Source organism: Myripristis murdjan, chromosome 7 (genome assembly GCF_902150065.1).
Source record: "Myripristis murdjan chromosome 7, fMyrMur1.1, whole genome shotgun sequence".
NCBI lineage: Eukaryota > Metazoa > Chordata > Actinopteri > Holocentriformes > Holocentridae > Myripristis > Myripristis murdjan.
The window spans coordinates 19,861,316-19,881,878 of NC_043986.1; the positions used below are offsets into that span (position 1 = coordinate 19,861,316).

Below are 20,563 nucleotides of genomic sequence, written 5' to 3' on the forward strand. Positions count from 1 at the left end.
CTGCAAAGCACAAATAATGCATACATGTATGCAGCCCTGAATAAGCACCCAAAGCCTTCACATCCATACACATACACCACCCTGTGCCGCCTTGAAAAATAGGCCAGCTTCTGATAGGGATGATGAAATATTAATCATCAACATTAAAGACAAATTCCCCAAACTTTCTATTTCTGGGACACTTTGAAAGATCTATGGGGTTTATTGCAAACACTAAATATTTGCATAATGGCCCGCATTCTCAACAAAATGGCTTTTATGTTATCCCACCACTAAAATGGATGATTTATGAAGAGAGTGGGTAAAAGTGCTCTGCTCATCACAGCTCCAAAACCTCCACTAAAGTTTATCATCAATATCCATGATAGCATTAACTTCCCTCCATGGCGATGATGGAAATGCACTTAAACATGCTGGAGTACAGTTAGGGAATATCAATCAATTACTGGCCACTATCATCAATATGCCAGCGTCACTGAAGAATCCTAATGCATGGGGGATGCCGAGTCAGGAGAGGCCTCTGATTTACAATGGGCCATGTCTGTGCTTTATCACTGCTGCTGTAGCAAATATCTCCTAAGAGAAAACAATCCTTCATGCGTTCTCCTCTCCCCATCACTCTCATCACTTTTTCTTCGACTGTTTTTCATCTTCAGCTCTGCGTGGGGGTCCACTCATCAACTTCTCTCTTTGTTCACCTTCTACTCACTATCTTTGTGTTTTTTCCTCTGCCCTCGCTCTGTGTTTCCCCTGCTGCGTATGATGTAGCAGCTCTCTGATGAGCTCTACAGCTGACACATGCTTAGCGCCAACGCTAACTCATTATCATAAGGGTTTTAATAGCCCCCAGGGCAAATGCTAATGCTAACTCCTCTGCTACCCGCTTCCAGAGCCATGCCTACTGCTGATACTGCCAGAGCCGCTATCACCGTCATTGCAAAGCTAAGCACCTTATCTACCAAAGAGGCCAATCCTCTCGCCACTAGTGAAAGTACACACTCACAAACACACACACACACACACACACACACACACACACACACACACACACACACACACACACAATATTGATGCCTGAAGCAATACTGATACCTAGATGTTCAAAGACTTTTGGATCCACGACCCAGACATAAAGCATTAACCCACAGACTGACAAACCTTTTTTGGCACTGTTCACCATTTCAATATATTTATGTCTTTGCCTAAATTTGACCCCCATCTCTTGCATTAACCTCTGATTCAAACCATTCAAATAGCAAATCAGAATCCAGTTGTCAGTGGATACACTAAAGTGATTCGGAGCTTCCGGTTCCACTGCCTTGCCAGAAGAATGATAAAACACATGTGGTACTGTTTGAAACTTCTTGGCTTTGGACTTGAAAGTCTAAAGCTGAGACTGGCTCCTTTGCTTATTATCTTTGGATTCAGCGTGGATGTCTTTATCTTGTTGATGTGGTATGGATGGAAGAAAAAAATTCACGAGCATTTGGCGCCGATTCTACCTCTTCTGCGTCCTCAAGTTGTTTCTGCCGTGGCAGCAGCTACCATGGTTACCCGATAATCTTCTGCACTTAGGATCTGTGATTTTCATCATATTAATTTACAAGCAGTGGGGTCATGTCAATTCAAACGGAGGGGGCAAATTGGTGTCTCAAATTGTCTCAAATTGTTTGAACCCTGACTTTTTTGCTGGAAAAAATAAAAATTGTATTGGACAGTTTAATTAGTCATAGCACTGACAAGTTATTTTCTCTAAAAACGTGGCTCCAATGCAGAATTTGGTTAGTTATAGCCCGAACCCCTTTTATACTAGTTAATTCCAGTTGAGTTGCATCCTCTGAGACAATGTGGTGGCTCATGGTGCTTTTTTGCCCTGAGAGCTGCCTGTGCTTCAGTGCTTCATAAACCTCACCTTAATCACAGCCTGACAGGCAGGACAAGACAGTCTACATTGCGGGCCAAAATAAATAAATAAATAAATAAATAAATAAAATATCCTGTGGTCTTTCTCATGTCCTGGTTTGATACGATGAAAACAGGCACCAGAAACCTTATTCATTTTTTCCATATACAAAAAATAAATAAATGAGTAAATAAATAAATACAGGAACTGGAAGTGCCCTGGAAGCCCCAACAACTCATTGCTCTATAGCCCTACCACCTTAGCTGTTCCAACTGACCCCTGATATTTAGTGGGACTGAAGGAAACGACCACAGGGAGATTAAACCCTGAGAGAGTGGTGAGGAAAGTGTCTTTATTTATGTTTGGACAACACCGATTCTTCCTTTGACTAATTCTTTCCGTGATGGCCTGGCTGAATTGCGCTGCCAGTGATATGAAGCATTACATACATTATTTTTGACTTTCATTTTTACCTTGGTCTCCAGAACGACCTTTTGTAATGTAATCATCATTCTAAATAGCATTACCATGACAATAATCATCATTAACGATATGCTGGCTGTAGTTTTCTTGCTGATGAAAGTCAATGATATGGATTACTTTTCTTTTTTTTTCCTGGGGTATGTATATATATGTGTGTGTGTGTGTGTGTGTGTGTGTGTGTGTGTGTGTGTGCGCATTTATGCATTCTTTACAAGGAAATGAGGGTGAACAACCTTTGCACTTCATTCTCACCCTTTCTGTTCTTATGTAAATCTTCCTGTGTAACATCAAGCAATTAACCCAACACTCAAGCCATTCCTATCCTTCTTTACTTGCTCTGTCCCTTCTTCCTTGCCTCTTCCTCCAGCCTTTTCATTCTCTCCATCTCCATCATGGCCATCATGCCCATCCTCCTCCTTTCCTCCCTATCTCTTTCCTCCTCTCTACCTCTACCTTTTCAAATTCCCTCATCCTTGGCATCCCGGCCGCTCCATACTCACAGTTCTGGAGGTGAGCATGGGAGGGTTGTCGTTGATGTCTGTGATGGTGATGATGGCAGTGGCTGTGTTGGACAGGCCAAAGTTCAGGTTACCCTCCATGTCCGTTGCCTGCACGATGATAGTGTACTGGGAGACTTTCTGTAAAGATGACAAAGAAGACATGGAAGAAAATTATGCATTTATTCAATGTGCATTTATATACAGTAAATCTGCTATAGATCTCCTCCTGTGGTCTATACAGCAACAGCCAAGGACTCTGATTCCCAGGAGGCAAAGACTGAATGATGTTCTATAGGAGCTGTCCATGGTGCTCATTTGAAACGCTGTATCACAAGGATGAATTCGTTCACACGACTGAGTTGCCCATGGTGCTGAAACCTCCTCAGCGGAACCTATCCAGACTTTGCACCATCTGAGAGCCGCACTGGGAAGCCTCCCCATGGGTGTGTCATAAAAGACACTGCTTATTCAGTACCACTGATGGACAGATGTGAAGACAATGATCCAACTGACAGAGATTAATGAAGTATCTGTGAAACAACAATATGAGAGAATGATAAATGCCATTTCATCTTTGGAAATGGCACGGTGTCACTTCACTCGAAGCTGAAATATGGCTCTTATATTTGTGTTTCTGTACGAGTGCATGTCTGCGCACTTCCAGGCGTGAGACTCTCCTCTTTCCTTGCCTCTCTGCCTCCCTCCCTCTCTCCCTGAGCCTCCTCTGTCTCTACTTCTGTCCTGGGGTGTAGTTAATGGGCTGCAGGAAGGATGGAGCCCTGGAGCTGCCTGTCTGGATAATGCGTCTCGTCACTGAGATTCCCAATTACATTCCCAGTGTCTCTCTCACCTGCTAATTACTGAGTAAATATCCCAATTAGGCCAGGACGCCACATCAGGAGGATTAGACAGCTCCTCTCAGCTTCTCTCATCTCCATGCTAGACAAGATGCTGAACTCCAACCTCGTACACACACCCTCATTAACACTCATACTCACAAATATGGACTCAAACAAAAACACACACAAGCACGGATGGCTGCACGCACGCACACATGAGCACACCCTTGCTTCCTCGCTTCTTGTTTGGAAGCGGTGGCTCGCCTTGACTGTCCCATCAGTGAGAGTGTATGGCGTGCGTGTACACATCGCTCTCGCTAATTAGACAAGGGAGTAATTATGTGGAGCTCCTCTGAACCTCTCAGCACTGCGACAACACCACATAGCATGTACTGCTTTCTCCAGAGGACTGACGACTGTTACTGTCAATGAAGCTCTTCTAAGTCCACCACAGATCACTGGAGACCTCTAAAAGGGAAGTGGTGTAGCAGTTTATTTAGGGGAGGAAGAGGGGATTTCAAAAGTAAGAACAGAGCCGAGTGGGTAAAAGACAGCAGGAGATAGTGCTAAGCAGTGAGGGAGGAGGCCCGCCAAATTTTAAAGAGCTGTTTTTTCATAGCATGTGGCACATCCGCCACCCCACTCCGATGACGAGACATGGAAAAGACACAGCTGAACTTACAGTGGTCCGCAAAAGCACCACAGCCTGCGCTGTAGCAGCACTCATCCTCCTGCTAAGTATTCATGTTTATGTATTTATGCACTCTGATTTTTTTTTCCTGCAAGGGTAGGGACTTTCATATCGCACTCTAAGAAAAACAGCAGGAGAAAACATTCAGAGGTATTTCTGAAAGGTAGAGAGAGACTGTGTGTATATGTTTGTATACACTGATGTGGAAGTATAGGAGCATTATTTATGGGCATATGTGTGTGTGCACATGGATGTATGTATGCATGTGTGCTGTGTGTGTCTGTGTATTGGGAGTAGGAGTTTAATCCCACATTAAGGGTGACTGGCTGGATTAGCAGTGTACAGATAAGACAGAGTGAGAAAAACAAGCAGAGGTTCAGCAAAGACATTTTTCCTCCATGTTTCCCTCATACTTCTCTTGTTGACTCTCTCTCACTCTCTCTCTCTCCCTCTGGCACCTTCATTTCTCATCCTGCTTCCATGTCTCTATCACCCTATTTTCTCTGCTCTTTTCCATGCCAAATTCTCACTCAGTTCCTTCCTCCAGCACTGTCATGCTTTCCGTTCTTTCACTCCCATCAGTTTCCTTTTTTCTCTCTCTTCCCATTGCTTGTGTTTTATTGAGTGTAGATGTGATTATATGGGCTTTTGTATTTGTCTGACAGGTGTCAAGGGCATTCTATCTCTCATATTCCCTCTCTATCTTTCCCTCACACACATACACACACATACGCTCACGTACGCAGACGTACACACAACACAAGAAGCCCACTGCAGCGTGATGTGTTGTTAATAGGTCTGTCACTGGTGACAGTTTGGGAGGATGATCTGTCTCGGAGATTTCTTTGCAGAGTTGTCACTGGCACATCCGTGTCATGTGAGAATAAACACATTTGGATCTTGTCATAACGTTTACAGCTCCATAAACAAGGTGACCGCAAAGGAAGGCAATTTCAAAAAAAAAGATGAGTTGTGTGTGTACGGGTGACAAATGGCCACAAAACATTTGTAAGTCATATATCTAAAGGGTAAACAATGCTCTTGGGAACCACACTCCAGAAGCAAATATTTAAGGTCCATCCTGTGGGAATCATTCATTCAGAGTGTGCACTGTGCTAAAGAGTCAACAGTACACTGAATGACCGAAAGAAGTTTGCTTAGCCATTTGCAATATAAAAGTCCTCTTCACATTCATGATTTTGTTTCATTTGGCACTGTTTCGCCATTCTCTAAGATTTCCAACAAATGTTCCATGTTTGGGAATACACTGGAAGAGGAGAGACTAACCTCGCGGTCAAGGCCCGCTGCCACAGTCACAATGTCTCCAGTCTCACTGTTGATGGTGAACATGTTGGGGATGGGGCTGTGCGGGGTCTGGGACAGGATTCGGTAGCGCACCATGCCGTTAGCTGTGGTGTTGTCATCGGCATCAAACGCTGAGACGTGCATCACGTACGTGCCTGAGGAGGAAGAGCGCGCCAGTCAACGTGTGTGTTTACACAAAGACATACACAGTGATGCAGTGACAAATACAAAGGTGGGAAAACTATGACATCCAGTGAATGATCATCATAACAACCAAGGCATCACAACTACCAATATGAAATAAACAACAACAACAAAAAAAACCAAAAACAACAAAAACATCTCAGATATGATTAAAGCTAGCCTTTGAGCGTTAAATACAATGTTATATAATAAAGTTTATAGTAGCTTTACCCACCTTTTTATTTACAGAAAACAGTTTAAGCACATTTTCAGGTTAATCTAATTGACAGACAGTAACTGTATATTACACATTATAGCGAGTCCTATCAAGGAACAAGCCATGCAACAGGAGTGATATACTGTTATACTGTATATATAATGTGTGTGTGCACATGTGCACATGTTTGTGTGTGTGTTGGCGTGTGTGTATCTCTCCATAGAAGTACTGTCTACCTTATGAATACACCTCGTTTGCTGCTCTGTTTTTATGCCCTCATATAACTCTGCTGGATCACTGCCTGTCACCCATTCTCTCTGTCTCTCTGTCTCTGTCTCTCTGTCTCTTTCTCTCTCTCTCTCTCCCTCTCTCTCCCTCTCTCTCTCTCTGTCTCTCTTTCTCTCTCTCTCGTCTCTACCCAATGGCTTGTAGACCATTCTAATTGCCAGAGATAGTGATATCATGCCAGTGACAGCCTCTGTCCGAGGATAATTGTAACCGCAGCTCCCATTTCAAACTTCATTACATTTCAAAGCAACATTTGTCAATGACTCGGCCAGAGGGAGTACTCTAAAGGCCTCTCAGTGAGAGGGGAAAAAAAGACAGCGGGAACAGAGTGAGTGAGGGGAAAAAAAGGGACAGACTCCATATTTGGTTTGATTCCAAGTGGAGCGAATCCTCTACCCATCGCTTTTTCGAGAGATGGAAGGATAGAGAGACAGAGATGAAGAATCACAACGTGTCACACATCGCCGGGGTAATTTCATTAAGCTGCACTCTTAGGGGGTTTAATGTGGACCCTTTGTACGGGCGTCCTAAGCTGTGCCTGACAGGATTAGGTCCCCATAATGACTCTTTAATTTGCAAACTAATTCAAGTCTGTAATTGGCCTTCCATTGAAACCGCTGGAGCTCTAAATTCTAAAACTCTTTTTTTTTTTATGATTATTGTTCAGCTGAATGTCATGCATGCCACAGAGACGTGCTGCTGTGTGAGGGAGGGAAAGCTGAGAGGCAGGGGAGAGCAGCACGACAGACTAACTTCAAGTTAGAGAGAGAAAGAGTGAGAAAGACAAACAAGAAAGAAAGAAAGAACCTGGACACCCCTTTAGATCACTTCTGGTGCAAGAAAGTGTGGCTTATCAGGCTCTGGTACACATACACAAAACACACAAACACACACAGAGAGCTCATCTCCCCAATTCTTCCGCTCTGAGGATAGACATAAAATGACCCAGTGGTGCTACAGCGTGGTACATTTAATCCTCAATCTCCTCTCCAGCCTGAGCACCCTCTTTGCTTTATGGCCACTACTACAGTCAGCTAAATGAAAAGCCACTGTGGGAGACAGATCTTCCATCTGTCTGCTGCAGTAAATCAAGTCGAATGGAAAATTTTCAGTTGAATCAGAGACTCACTGGTTTGGTCACACTATTAACAACACCACTGTTTTATGATTTACCAGTCCCTCTAGTCTTGTTTACCTACACACATTCAGCCATTCCGTTTGCTTTTTTTTTTTTTAACGTTATTAAACTGTAATTGCTCATTATGCTCGAGCTTCAGTCTTCACATTTTGCTGCTGCACTCAGCCACTTGTCTGTCCATCTGTCCATGCATCCGGATATGAATACCTGGCTTGGAGCCTTCATCCACAGAGCCATTGTAGACCTGGTTTTTGAATTCAGGCCTGTTGTCGTTCATGTCGATGACGTAGATGTACAGGTCGATGGGGTTCTCAACCTGGTTCCCATTCATGTCCACAGCGTGGGCTCGCAGCTGGGAGACACAGAGACAGAAAGAAAGTCAGGTTACATCAGTCTCATAAAGAATACAGAACATGATCAATCATTTAATAATAATTTATTTCATGCTGAGTTTTTTGTATTAGAACATACTGTTGTTTTCATGTTTATATTGGCAGCCAAATCTCTGAATAGAGCTATTTTTATAAATGGAATATGCATCCAGCATTAGGTTTGTCTTGTCTTTTCATTATTCAAACATACATTTATTCCAGCGATACATTATATTTGCATCCAGTGTGTTTGCTGTTTTTTTTTCATCATCATATTTAGAATCTGAACTTACTGCACATGACCAATGCCCTTATCCTTTACTTAGTTTTTTTTCTAACTGACTTAATTCACTGGAACAGACAATGAAGGACACAAAAAATGATAAGTAAAATTGAAAAATGTAACTTCTCTGCCATTTTGACAGGAACAAATGACAGGTGGAACTAGTTTCATGATGCTTCATGAGGGAACGTAATTAGGCAGAAAAACATTATTCAACTAATTGGTTGTGTTGCATTTGCTGCTTTGTATGAAAGCAAAAGGTCTACTCTTTCTGGCAGCTGTGTGCTCATAAATTCTGGCTACTCATCTTACACCAATCCTCTGCAAATTTTCTACACATTCCAATTCAAGGTATTAAAGAGTATTGCTCTGACTGTGACTTTTCCCTCAGTGGACATTCTCCAGAAGTTGGAAAATAAGTTCATCTAACTTGACTGAGGAAAAACTACTGGGCTAAAGGCTGGTAAATCCACCTCAGTGGCCTGTGCCAACTCACTGGAGGCACCGACAATATCTGCCTCCTTCCAGGCAGTGCTTGTCCCAATAGGAAGGGAGAGAGAGGGGTCATACAATTCAGCAAAACCCCAATGGGGCTGGAATCAATTTGTCCTCAGATGACATGTTCAGACAATACTTAATGGTAATGAGAGAGTGAGTGAAAGCTTTTGGGGGCATTGCACAATCAAAATTGTGTTCTTTGGCTAAAGGGATCGGTTCTTATGGACACCAACTGCATTTGCAAAATAATAACTGAACTCCAACTCATGTGGTGCACTTGGTTTGCACTGCAAGCTATCCCAGCATGCACTAGTCAGTGCATTGCTGACTTGTGACAGACAATGAATGGAGGCAGAGTTGGTTACCTCAACGGCCTCACAGAGAGGTCATTGTGAGAAAGAGGGGAAACACCAGCAGGGGTGGTTGAGAATGATGGAGCTATAATCCAGTGGGATTTCCAGGTCCAGACTGATAAATGAGTATTGGCCAACCAATCAGACACCGTGCGATTAGCAATTCCCAGCAACATCAAGAGGAGGGAACATGAGAAGCTGCAGCATTTCCAGGGACAGAAAGAGAAACCGGAGAAGATGAAGGGTGGAAAGTGAAGACAAAAGACAAACGTGAAGATAAGTGGTCGTGTTAGCAGGACTAGCTGGAAGATATGGCTCCAATAGATTCCAGGAACAACAGATGAGATCTCCGTCCAGAAGAGTGTGGTGCTACAAACAGCTAAGATACATGCAGAACCTTCAAACTCCCAGATCTCCAGTTCAGATTGAGGAAGATAGACAGACCAGCAATACGAGTGAGGGGGAAACTCATGTATGCTGTTTCATTATACAGCATAAAAGCTTCAGAAAAGTTTCCCAAAACCAACAGCAAAGATTCCAAAAGCAATATAAACTAGTGTCATAAGTGCACTTCAAAGATATTGTTTCAAAGAAACTGCCTTTGCAGCCATGCAGCTGCCGCAGAATCCTTATCTCTGTTACACATAGCCTCCAGTACTTTTTATCTTGGCAGAAACCAAAACAAGAAACATCTCATTTTATGGTAAGCTGGCTCTCCTTTAAAATCAAGGTGTTTGTTTCAGGATCACTGTCTTGCATCCAAGGCCAACACTCTGTCTGGTTTGTTTGAAAGGCAGTCCTAAAATCTCTTAACCTCTCTCTGACTCCACTAACATAGTCAAGTCGATCTCAAATTCAGCTCAGCTGTGCACAGATCAATGGGATCGCCATCTAGGATTTCACACAAAGTTTTGACATGGAATTAATACTGAAATCAATACATGGTGTAGAACATGTCCAGCAGCTACTTCCCTCTAATGAAGTCTGAAAGAAAAAAATGAATCAAATGAATCAAAATGAGGCAGCAGGAAAGAAATCAGACAAAATAACTGGATTATCAGAGAAATGTGAAATTTAAATAAACATTTGTGGTTTGTTTTTTTTTCAGACCGCAAGTAAAGGTCACACTAACCAAAGACCAAAGTGGCATAACAAAATCAACTGCTCTGTTCTCTCTGGAGCTGTTTTGATTTATTTCACCTTACCCAGGATCTTTGTATCCCTGAACATGACTTATTCAGTGGTATTTCTGTCAGCTGCAAGCACTGGGGATGTTTAGTTTATATCACATGAAGGAGGAGCCCCTGAAATTCAAGACACTATCTACATCCTGTTGCTAACAACATAGGCTGGTGAATATTTATTTGGTTAAAATGTCAGAGATCAAAATCAGAAAGCAGCCTAAAAAAAAAAAAAAAAACCTATATGGTACAGATGAAGAACCCTCTGCCCTATTTGATTCTAGGGGTATCTGTCAAAATGAACACTATGGGATGAACAGAGGAAATGTGACAAAATTGGAAGGGGAAGAGGAGAGGAAACTGGCCAGCAGAAAAAGTGAAAATATGATAGAAAAAGAGAGACAGGCAGGAAGGAGGACAAAAGGTTGGAACATGAACAGATTTTTTATTTTTATTTTGTCAAGCCTGGAGAATGAAGGTAAGGGGACTCTTTCTTTCTCGGAGTGTCTGATGAGAGGACTGCTACCTGGGCACTGCATGGCCATGACAGCCAGATTACTGAAATAGCCTCTAGCCAGTGGTGTTGTCTCCTTGTGGCAGGAAATAGAATAAGGAGCGCTTTCCACCAGTTTCTCCCCCTGGGACAGGTGAAGATCCTCTCCACTTCTTCTGCCTCCGTCCTCTCTTCTCTCCCGTCCGCTCTTTTCTCCGCTCTGCACCTCCACCAAAATTGTATTCTCAGGTCTCCCTAAGGTTAATTTGACTTTACTTTTTCCGCTGCATTGTCTGATCTGTCCTGCACCCAATATCCGTGTGCTGCCATCACATCGCACTTGGCTGTAACAGGCTAGGAGCCAGGCCCCTTATCTCTACCCACTCCTACCCCCCACCCCGCATGCACCCACACCCTAATTCAATAACAGCAGGAGTCAGAGATTACTGCCATGTTTAAAGAAGGCAAAATGTAATTCTGGGTCCACATTAAAGTTATTATCTTGAAAGGCAGGGGGAGAAAACAGACCGTACCAGGCAGGGCTCAGCATTTGGCACAGAAGCAGCATCCAGATAGAGATAACAGTAGACCCAGAACAGTGAAGCTCCAAGGTTTTTTCTCATAAGAATGCATCTTGTTGCATGGCTGGTTTTGAATTTTGAAAGCTCATTGTTTTGAAATAAGGAGAACTGGACCGAAACTTTGTTCTGTCCTTGCATGAAATATGAGGTAAACAAAAGAAACTGCACAAAGTCAAGTTGGAACTTTTGTGTTTGCTTGGATAGTGTTGCTAACTATTCAGATCTTCCAGGTCCTCACAATCTTTGGACCGAGGACGGGTTAGCGAGCCATGTTTCACAGAACACAATCTGCTCACTGCTTGGATTCTTACTGAGATGCCCTGTTGTGCTCTGTGTGCAAACTCGCAACTCCTTTCTCCCTCTGTTCACAGAAACATCTACCTTGTCCAGTTGGTATGGTTCCCCCCTGCTCCTTGTGTTCAACATTCAAAGGAGACTATTCTTCTTCCACAGCCAAGATGGAGTTACACTCTAACTTAAACAGACCTAACAAAGCTTACTCTGTGCCAACAAATCACCTCACTGACTGGCCCCTCTCTCTGGGTGTAAATCTACTCAGTCACCACGAAGAGGCCGGGCCTGCCAGTTCTGTAACTTAAAGTGGGCGCACATATAAATAGAAGGATTTAGACATGCAGGTGCACATATAGAAAAAAAAGACATAAACACAGAAAGGAACACATAAACACAGCATTGTTCAGCATGACATCAAAGCCTTGGATAAACACAAAAGCTTGCATTGTTCTCAAAACTGATAGTTGTTAGGTGGCTGGGTGTTTGTGTGCGTACGAGAAAGAGCTACAGAGCGAACAAGTGAGCACCCAGCGAGAGATAAAAGTGGAGAAAGTAAGAGAAAGATGGAGCAAAAGTGTGTATGTGTGTATGGTTGAGAGAGAGAGAGACTTACATGGTAGGAAGAGCGTTGCTCTCGGTCCAGAGGTTTGGTAACAAACATCTTTCCAGCCACGGGGTCGATACTGAACACTTCGTTGGGTGGCTGGTCTGCTCCCACCCCAGTGATACTGTAGCGAATCGAGATGTCCCGATCCTGATCTGAACGAATCTGCAGCACAAAAAACAGAACAATTCCTGAGGGTTTCATAAACAGTGTTGGGATCATTACTAAAAAAAATGTAATAAATGACATATTACTTGTTACTTTTCTTAAAAATAATTTCTTTTACTTACAACTTCCCGCGAAAAGTAATTTGTTACATCACACTGCAAAAACGCTCCAACCAACAGGTGATTTAGACTCATAGTTTTAACAAATAAAAAATCTGTCAGTGGGATGAGATAATCCAACTTGTTCCAGTGCAGTTTCACTTCTTTCAGAAATTTAAATATGTGGAATCTGTCAGTGTAATGATTACCTCATCCCACTGGCAGATTTTTCACTTGAAAGTAACAAAAAAATCAATGCTGAACTTGAGCTAAAATGACCTCCTAAGATGGATATTTTTCTGCAGTGCACACCTTGTGCAAAATGCTCACTGGGTTAATAAATACTGTAGATTTAGTCCCACATTACCAGCAGAAGAATTCTAAATAACGACACTAAATCTTTCATTTCACGTTTTTAATGAAAACAGCGGCTACGCCAAAACCATGTAACGACAAGTGCGAAAACACACAAGTAATGATGCAGCTGTTACATTAGTAATTTCATAGTAATTGCTGAAGTTGGACAAAAGTGCATTACTTCACTACATTACAGGGAAAAGTAGTGGGATTACACCAATGCGTTACTGTAATCTCTGTTCAATAACTGTCTTCTAGAGGAGGCACATGTCTTGTTATAGTCTCTTAATGACATACAATGGATAATAGCGGCTACGCCTCTGTTTTTCTCTTGTAGACAGAAACATAAATACCATCTTAAGTGCACAGTCTCTGCAGCCAACATTGGTGCAATATGTACTGTGAGGTGTTTATTATTCCAGGACTAGTTCATGATATACAGCCCCGGAGTTCAATAATTTTATATTCGTGCTATCATCTCTCCAATCTGATACTGTACATTATTCATCGAAAAACATGCACAGCCACCCTCACACACACACACGTTCACACACATTAATCACAGTTTGGCATTCCTAGCTACTGCATGCTCGAAGATTTCATTAGCTGTGCCGCATGGTGTGCTATGCATTCTGTGTGGCAGAATTGGCCCGCTTCAAGGGAGAAATTCAATTCAATATTTCAGAGGAGGAGAAATGAAATCAACATACAGTATATTTACTGTGTCTTTGACAGTTAGGTAGTGTTTTATAAAGAGTTGCCGGAGCTGTGCTGAGAACACCAGCGTGTTGTAAACAAAATTGACAATTTAATAGGAAAATGAAAATGTGAAGTTGTAATTGCGGTGTAATTAGGGGAGAGACAGCAGGCAACATAAGAATAAACAATTCCTGAGAAAGCAAAGATAAGCCAGAGGAAATAATAGTCTGAGAGTGTTACGTCAAATACTAGGAAACACACAAAGATGTGCTCATGCATACACACGCATAACACATATACACACACACAAACATACTCATGTGCACTGTGAGCCTTATTTAATAACGGTGTGAGATGGGAACAAGAATGCATTTTTGGTAGACGGCCTGTATCTTCATTCGGCTTTCCTTGCCAGATAGAGAGCTAATAGGTGCACTAAGTGCACTGCTAGGCCTGTGATTTGTACTGAAGTGCTGGGTAATTGGGACTCATTTGGTGGAGTTTTTCAATTTAGTGCACAAATAGGGTCTAAACCTCCAAGCTTCCTACCTCCTTCCATTAACTACATGACAACCTGTGAAGATCAGCCACTTCATCAAAATGACACCATCACACGCTTATACCAGTATTGAAGCACATATACCCGAACTCACACCCACACCCATAGACACACACAGATGCGCGTGCACACAACTGGCCAACCTTTTCTTCTAATCAATGACTATTTCAGGAGAAAGCCATGAGTGCACCTTAAGAGTAAGACTCTGTCCAAAGTTGTCTCCATCTTTCACCACTCAAGGAACCAATTTAGCCGTGCTTTTGACACGCCGGGAATTCTGCCCTGCTGAGAAAATAGCTGGAGCAACTAACAAGGACAAGGGAAGGACATACAGTATTAGACAGGTGTCATCTCAGCTGCTCCTAGGAGCAGAATAACAACCTGTCACCATCACCAGCACTGCCATTATCGTCATCACCTTCCTCCTCCTCTTCCTTCCCACCTCGTCATCGTCATAAACATCCTCATCATCACCATCATCATCGCCATGCCATCGTCGTCATCGCTCCCTCAGATAGACCTGGTCAGATCGGATCTATCTGAGGGAAGTCAGATCTCATGTGATCAGATAGAGACACCTTCTCTGTAGGAATGCAGGAAGAGCTGTCACAACATCCTACTAATGCTATTTGTGTGTGTCTGTATTTGTGTTTTCTTTGGGGAATTTGGGGAGGAGAATGTCAGAGCGCTGTGCTCGTATCTCGGTGAATTATTGCTGACAGTTATGGTAATTAACGAGCTGCAGGCATCGACTGCTATTACTTCAAAGAACCCCCCTACCCATTAAACAACAACAAACTAACAAATATCCAGCTAGCAGCTCGGCTGAACCCTCAGTGTACCACCATTACCCTCCTCTATAGGCAAAGCAAAGGGAGCACAGCGCGTTGACTCCATCTACCTCTTCCCACTGCAATAGAACATACAAGAAATGATTACACACTCCGCTGCCAAACTGTCTCCCCCTCTCGTTCATCTCCCTTTTCTCTCGCTCTCTCTCCCCTCTCATACTTCTCTCCTTCTCTCCTCTGTTCTCCTTTCCAACTCCTTTGCTCTCTCATCTCCACTCCTCCCCTTTCTTCGCGTCTCGTCTCTTCTGCTGTACTCACATCTCTCTCTCTCTCTCTCTCTCTCTCTCTCTCTCTCTCTCTCTCTCTCTCTCTCTCTCTCTGCTTCAGGTTTCTGTGGGGACAGAAGCCATGCATGAAAAATGAAATTACTTCAATCCGTTGGCCTTGGCAGTGGCGTATAAATCCTCACCAGTTAGGAAGTGATAGCTCTCCATAATTCCATTTGGGTTTTCCCCGCCCCCCTGATTTCCCACCCGTTTCCAAGTCCTCCTGCTTGGGGGGAAGAGATTCAGCTGCATGTTTCCACAGTCATTCCAACCAATTAACTCTCCCTCCCACAACGTTCACGTAGTCGCGCTGAAAAACCGTTAAGGGACAGCGCCAGAAACATCACACTCTTCTGATTCCACCAAATATTTGCACGTGGCTGCATGTGTGTGCATACACGGTGTGTGCGCTCAAGCGTGCACAGTTGCGCTTGCTTCAGTGCCCGAAGATTTTGTTTATGCCAACCAACGATTCTGAATAAAGCTCAGGCTCGAACATTGTTGCACCCTCCAATTCTCAACACAAGGCTTGTTTGGACAGTTTGGCGTTCATGTGGAGCGAAGTGATGACAAACTGCTGCTGCCATGATGTGCCCTAATGATTAATAATGTTTGTAATAAATCACACGCATACACATGCATTTGTGCATTAAGGAATCCAATAAAGGATGTCAAAGGAATGAATCAGCTAACTGTCGCTGCATTTTATCAGTCTCCTCCCTTTATCACAGAATATTGTGACAGGCAGGATGTCATTTAAATTGTGAGCTGCTCTCGCTGTCACTCTGCCATTCTAGCTTTAGAAGGGGAGGGTGTGAATGTGAAAGGAGCTCAGCTTGAGAGGAACACAGAGAGATTCACATAACAGCATAAGCACTTTTTTTTAGTTCTTTTAATGAAAAGTGGGAAGCTCTCTTGCTCTATCTCTGTCATTCACTACATACACACACACACACACACATTTATGCATCTCTCCATTGGGTAATAAATGGCGAAGGAAATCATTTGTAAGAATGCCAATAATAATCAAAAATACTTTTCTCTGCTTTTCCTTTCCGTCACTGTTTTTCGCTTACTATGTTTCTCCTTCCATTATCATGATAGCCAGAGAGAGAGAGAGAGAGAGAGAGAGGGAGACAGAGGGAGAGAGTCATGACTGTATCATCCTGCATCAGAAACCAGACACTGTCTAAATGACCTATTTGTCGACAGATCAAAGCAATTCCCTTCGTTACTGACAACTTGTCTGGGTCTTAAAGAGATCTTATCAGTGAGCTTAGCTCCCTTCTGCCAGGCAAAACTGAATCAAATGAGAAATTATCACGCCACCAGGTCTTCAGGGAAAACAGGGCAGAGGAGATGAAGAGAAGGGAATGAAGAACGCCGATGAGTGCTGTTCTAACACTACTGCCAGCAGGGGGGAGCGAGGAATTAACACTCCTCTTAAACATTCATGCATACTGAGATTAAACAAAGTGTTCAACTGATGTGCAAGGTCATCATGCAGCTGCTTGAATATTCACATATCCTGATGTGCATAAATTACGTATTTTAATAATCTCTTTAGATTTTATGTATTGCGGTCCACTGAATCCACATTAGAATCAGTTTTGTATTGATGTACACTGGGTGCTGATAGGAGAAGATCTTAATTCCCCAGGCCTTATATATGTGCTCTAAATGTATTTCTTTCAAATTGAAAAAAATAAAAAAATAAATAAATCAAATCCCAAATTTTTTAAAAAACCCCAAACAGCTCCATGTTCTCTCAATCCTAAATAATCAACATAAAAAGAAGGCAATTTCCATATCCATGTTATATGCTATATGTTATGTTACAAAACAAACAAACAAACAAACGAACAAACAAAAAAATCTCAAATAGTGTTTATGGTCAACATGCACGCAAAGTTACTCTCTTATTCAAGGAACACTTCTTATCAACATTATAAAAATGACCGAAGATGGCATTAGCATTAGTGTTGACGTGAACAACATTAGTCCTGGTTCCTGTTGCTAAGGCAACGGCTATAAACTTTAAACTGACAGAAGAGTTTGTTAAAGTCAGGACAGCTGATGCACGGTAAATGGAAACATGCTCTGTTTTCACCATAAAATTAATAAAATTATTGTAAAAATAATCTTGTGGCTTTTGATCATGATACAAAAAAAAAAAAAAAAAAAAAAAAAAGCTGTGTCTCACCTGGTAGGTTTCTGGTGGCTTTGCCAGAACATTTTTCAATGACTTTGTTTACAACAACACAGCTAATTAGGATTAACTCAGCTCACATAGGATTAGCTAATATTAACATTAGCCAAGATAGACTATGAATTAACTTCCAATCGTTTCTAAATAACTTAAGCAGCATGCAGATTTTAATTAATTTGGGGCGTTAACTTGAACTTAGCCCTTTGTTGCTGCTGGGAGCTGTATGTATAGCAACAGAATCCACTTATAGCCATACAGCTCCGATGCATCCGCAGTAAGTTATAATCTTGTGTTGCACCACATGAGTTAGCAGTTTCCCTCTCTTCAAAAGTTTGTTTTAGTGCCCTTTTGGTGGCCTTACATGAGTTTGTTTGGCTAGCCTCGGCTGGTTCTGTTGTGTTGGTGTTTGAAGTTTAAACTCAGGCAGTCCTGGGCCTCTCTGCTTCATGTGATACCAGAGCGTACAAGAGCATATTGCCGTTGCATTTGTTTCCCTCAGCATTCAAGCTTTCCCTCTGCCCACGCAACTGTCACCATGGCAGATTAGGAGAGAAGGCGCAAGATGTAAACAAAGGGAACGAACATGGAGAAGCTTAGTGCATGCATTGGGACGGGACGTATGCAGTGGTGTAAAAACATAAAATGTGTGTGTGAAGATACACCCTAACAACGTCACGAAACAATGTGCACTTTCTCTTTCTGTTCCACCGCATGCAGGAAAAGGACTTTATAGGATGGGAGAGGGAGGAGTTCAGTGTTTTCAGAGCAGCAAAGCGTTATGCATGTGTTAACTTTTCACTGGGCCTAAGGGGCTGCACATTCCCTGCTGTCTGAGGAAGTGAGGATCCGACTGATACCTGGGTTCATGACCCCAGTTAAGCTGTCTCCTACTGCGCTACATCTGGCAAACCTGATTCACACTCACACTGACTAAAGCAAACACAAATACCACCCTGAAATCGTGCACTGGATTACCATCAGATCTTCTTACTGTCATTCTGCTTTGGACGGATTTTCAAATAATGCCTTGATTTGGTAATAGAGAACAGCCATCATGTTCATGACTACTTCCAGATTTTTCTCTCTGTTTTACTCGCCTGAAGCAGAGGAGGGGATATTTGAGAGCATACGTATCAGATGTGGCTGGCAGTGGTCACAGCATGGAAACAAATTGGCCACATGTTATCATTCAAACCAGAGGATGGTGGAAGCATAAACCACATTAACACTCCTCTATAAAAACACAATTGTGGCACAGTCATTTATGTTAAACTGACTCACTTTGCATTCAGTTTCAAACACATTAAAAGAAAGACGTTCTTTTGACTTGACTTCATGCAGCTTTGTACATAATATCTTCCAGACAACTTCAAACTATTGGAAACCTCTCTCTGTGAAGCTTATTTCAAAAATGGAAAAGACATCTACAGTTTTCGCTCTTTCACAAGAGCAAATGAAAATTTTCTTATTTCCGCTTCAAGCCCTCAGAAACTAATGGCACACCAATAAATTTGAAGAAAATAACACACCACAAGAGATGTACTGTATAAAAGCATCCTGGAGACAGAGCTACACATGGGCTTATGAAAGTTATCGAGAAAAAAAAACAAAAAAAAAACACATTCATGAATGGGGAGAGAAATCGAATTAGGTTCAGTGTTTTCAGTTGATACTGCCAGAAAATCTTCAAAGCATAAAGTATCAGTAGTTGGCTTAAGCATGCCTCGCACACACACACACACACACAAACACAGACACAAACATATAGGCACACACACAGACACACACATACACACAAGCCTGTCATGACTGTGCCAATTAGGTGCGCTGTGGTGTGCTGGTGTTTCAGAGAATGACTGGTTCAGTGAGCAGTAGCCTAACAGTCTGCCACTTGCAGCAGACAGCAAAGTCACAGCAAACTCCTAAAGATGTGAAAGCCAGGGAGGAAAGCAAGGCCGACCACAGCTCTAAAGCCAAGCAAACAGGCAGAGCTATTCCAAACACAAAGACCGAAGGGAACAAACAGAGAGATATGTTCCTTCACCGCTACAGTAAAGCCTAACAGGCAGACAGAAATACAGGTATTGGCCAACAGGTCACAAACTAGCTGGTTAGCTCTGAAGTAAAAAAGCACCTACAAGAGAAAGGTGTTGAGGTGGCAGTGCAACGCTGATACATACCACGGATACCATCTCTCCGATGCAAAGATAAAAAGACACATTGTGTGTTTTGCTTTGAGTCAGCAAAGCTTCCGCATTAAGAGCTTTCCCATGGCCTTTTTAAAACTCTGACTTTTGTTCGACTTTGATGTTGAGTGTTGTATCTCTTCAAAAGGCAGGCCAGGATTGATGTTGAGCATCCGAGTCTGAAGTTGGGATTTTCAAAAAATGCACTTACCACCTTAAACGTAAAGCGCAAAGCGGAAAAACATCTTGCTCATTAGCTGATCAGGATGCATGCGAGCGTGGAAACGTGCCTCTGGCTGGCTGACAGAAAACGAGAGTGTGTGTGTGTGTGTGTGTCAGACAAAGAGAAAGAGTGACAGAAAGGGAGAGAGGAAAAGACAGTGGGAGCATACGCTATGTGTGCTTTTTTGTAGTTTGACTGATTGCTAGAAGTGACACAGGTGAGACTATTAAAAGACCTTCCACCACATTAGTGAAAAGAACACGGTGTAATGGGAGTTAAGCAGTGAATGACTTTTCCAAGTATTGCCGTGTGAAAGGAGTCTGGCCCTTAATAGTGCAGACCTATGGCAAATTAGGGATGCTTTTCCCCCTGGAGGTAACAATGAAACGGTTCGCCCTCACTCTCCTCTGCCTTGCAGGGAGGATGAAAAGAAGGCGGCCATTATAGGGGCAGACAAAGAGGAGCCGCACCCCTTAGCTTCCGTTTCGCAGGGTTAGAGTGTAAAGGCTACCGTCTCACTCTGCCTTCTCGCTCTCTCTCACTCTCTTTCATTAGGGGGATTGATTGAATCATGAAGTGTGATGAATGCATGAATGACTTCTCCAGTCGCTCCCAGAGGCTTTGACAAGGACAATATCAAGGGCCCCCCTGTTATTCCCTTTTCTCCCTCTCCTCCCTCGCCACCTCATCACCAGGAAACCCAATCTGGATAATTAGAGTAAAGACTGTGGGAGACTTTTAG

At 42.7% G+C, this 20,563-nt stretch overlaps 1 protein-coding gene across 1 annotated transcript in view; it reads right to left on the reverse strand.

The window, feature by feature from the left end:
• The window catches only part of LOC115362678 (cadherin-4-like), a 241,293-nt gene that overhangs the window by 28,696 nt on the left and 192,034 nt on the right, over positions 1–20,563 (reverse strand). The window contains exons 6-9 of the mRNA XM_030056714.1: positions 12,215–12,370; positions 7,755–7,899; positions 5,704–5,876; positions 2,887–3,024 (exon numbers count right to left, since the gene is read on the reverse strand). Coding sequence (XP_029912574.1) covers positions 2,887–3,024; positions 5,704–5,876; positions 7,755–7,899; positions 12,215–12,370 — 612 coding nt within the window. The remainder of the gene's footprint in view (positions 1–2,886; positions 3,025–5,703; positions 5,877–7,754; positions 7,900–12,214; positions 12,371–20,563) is intronic.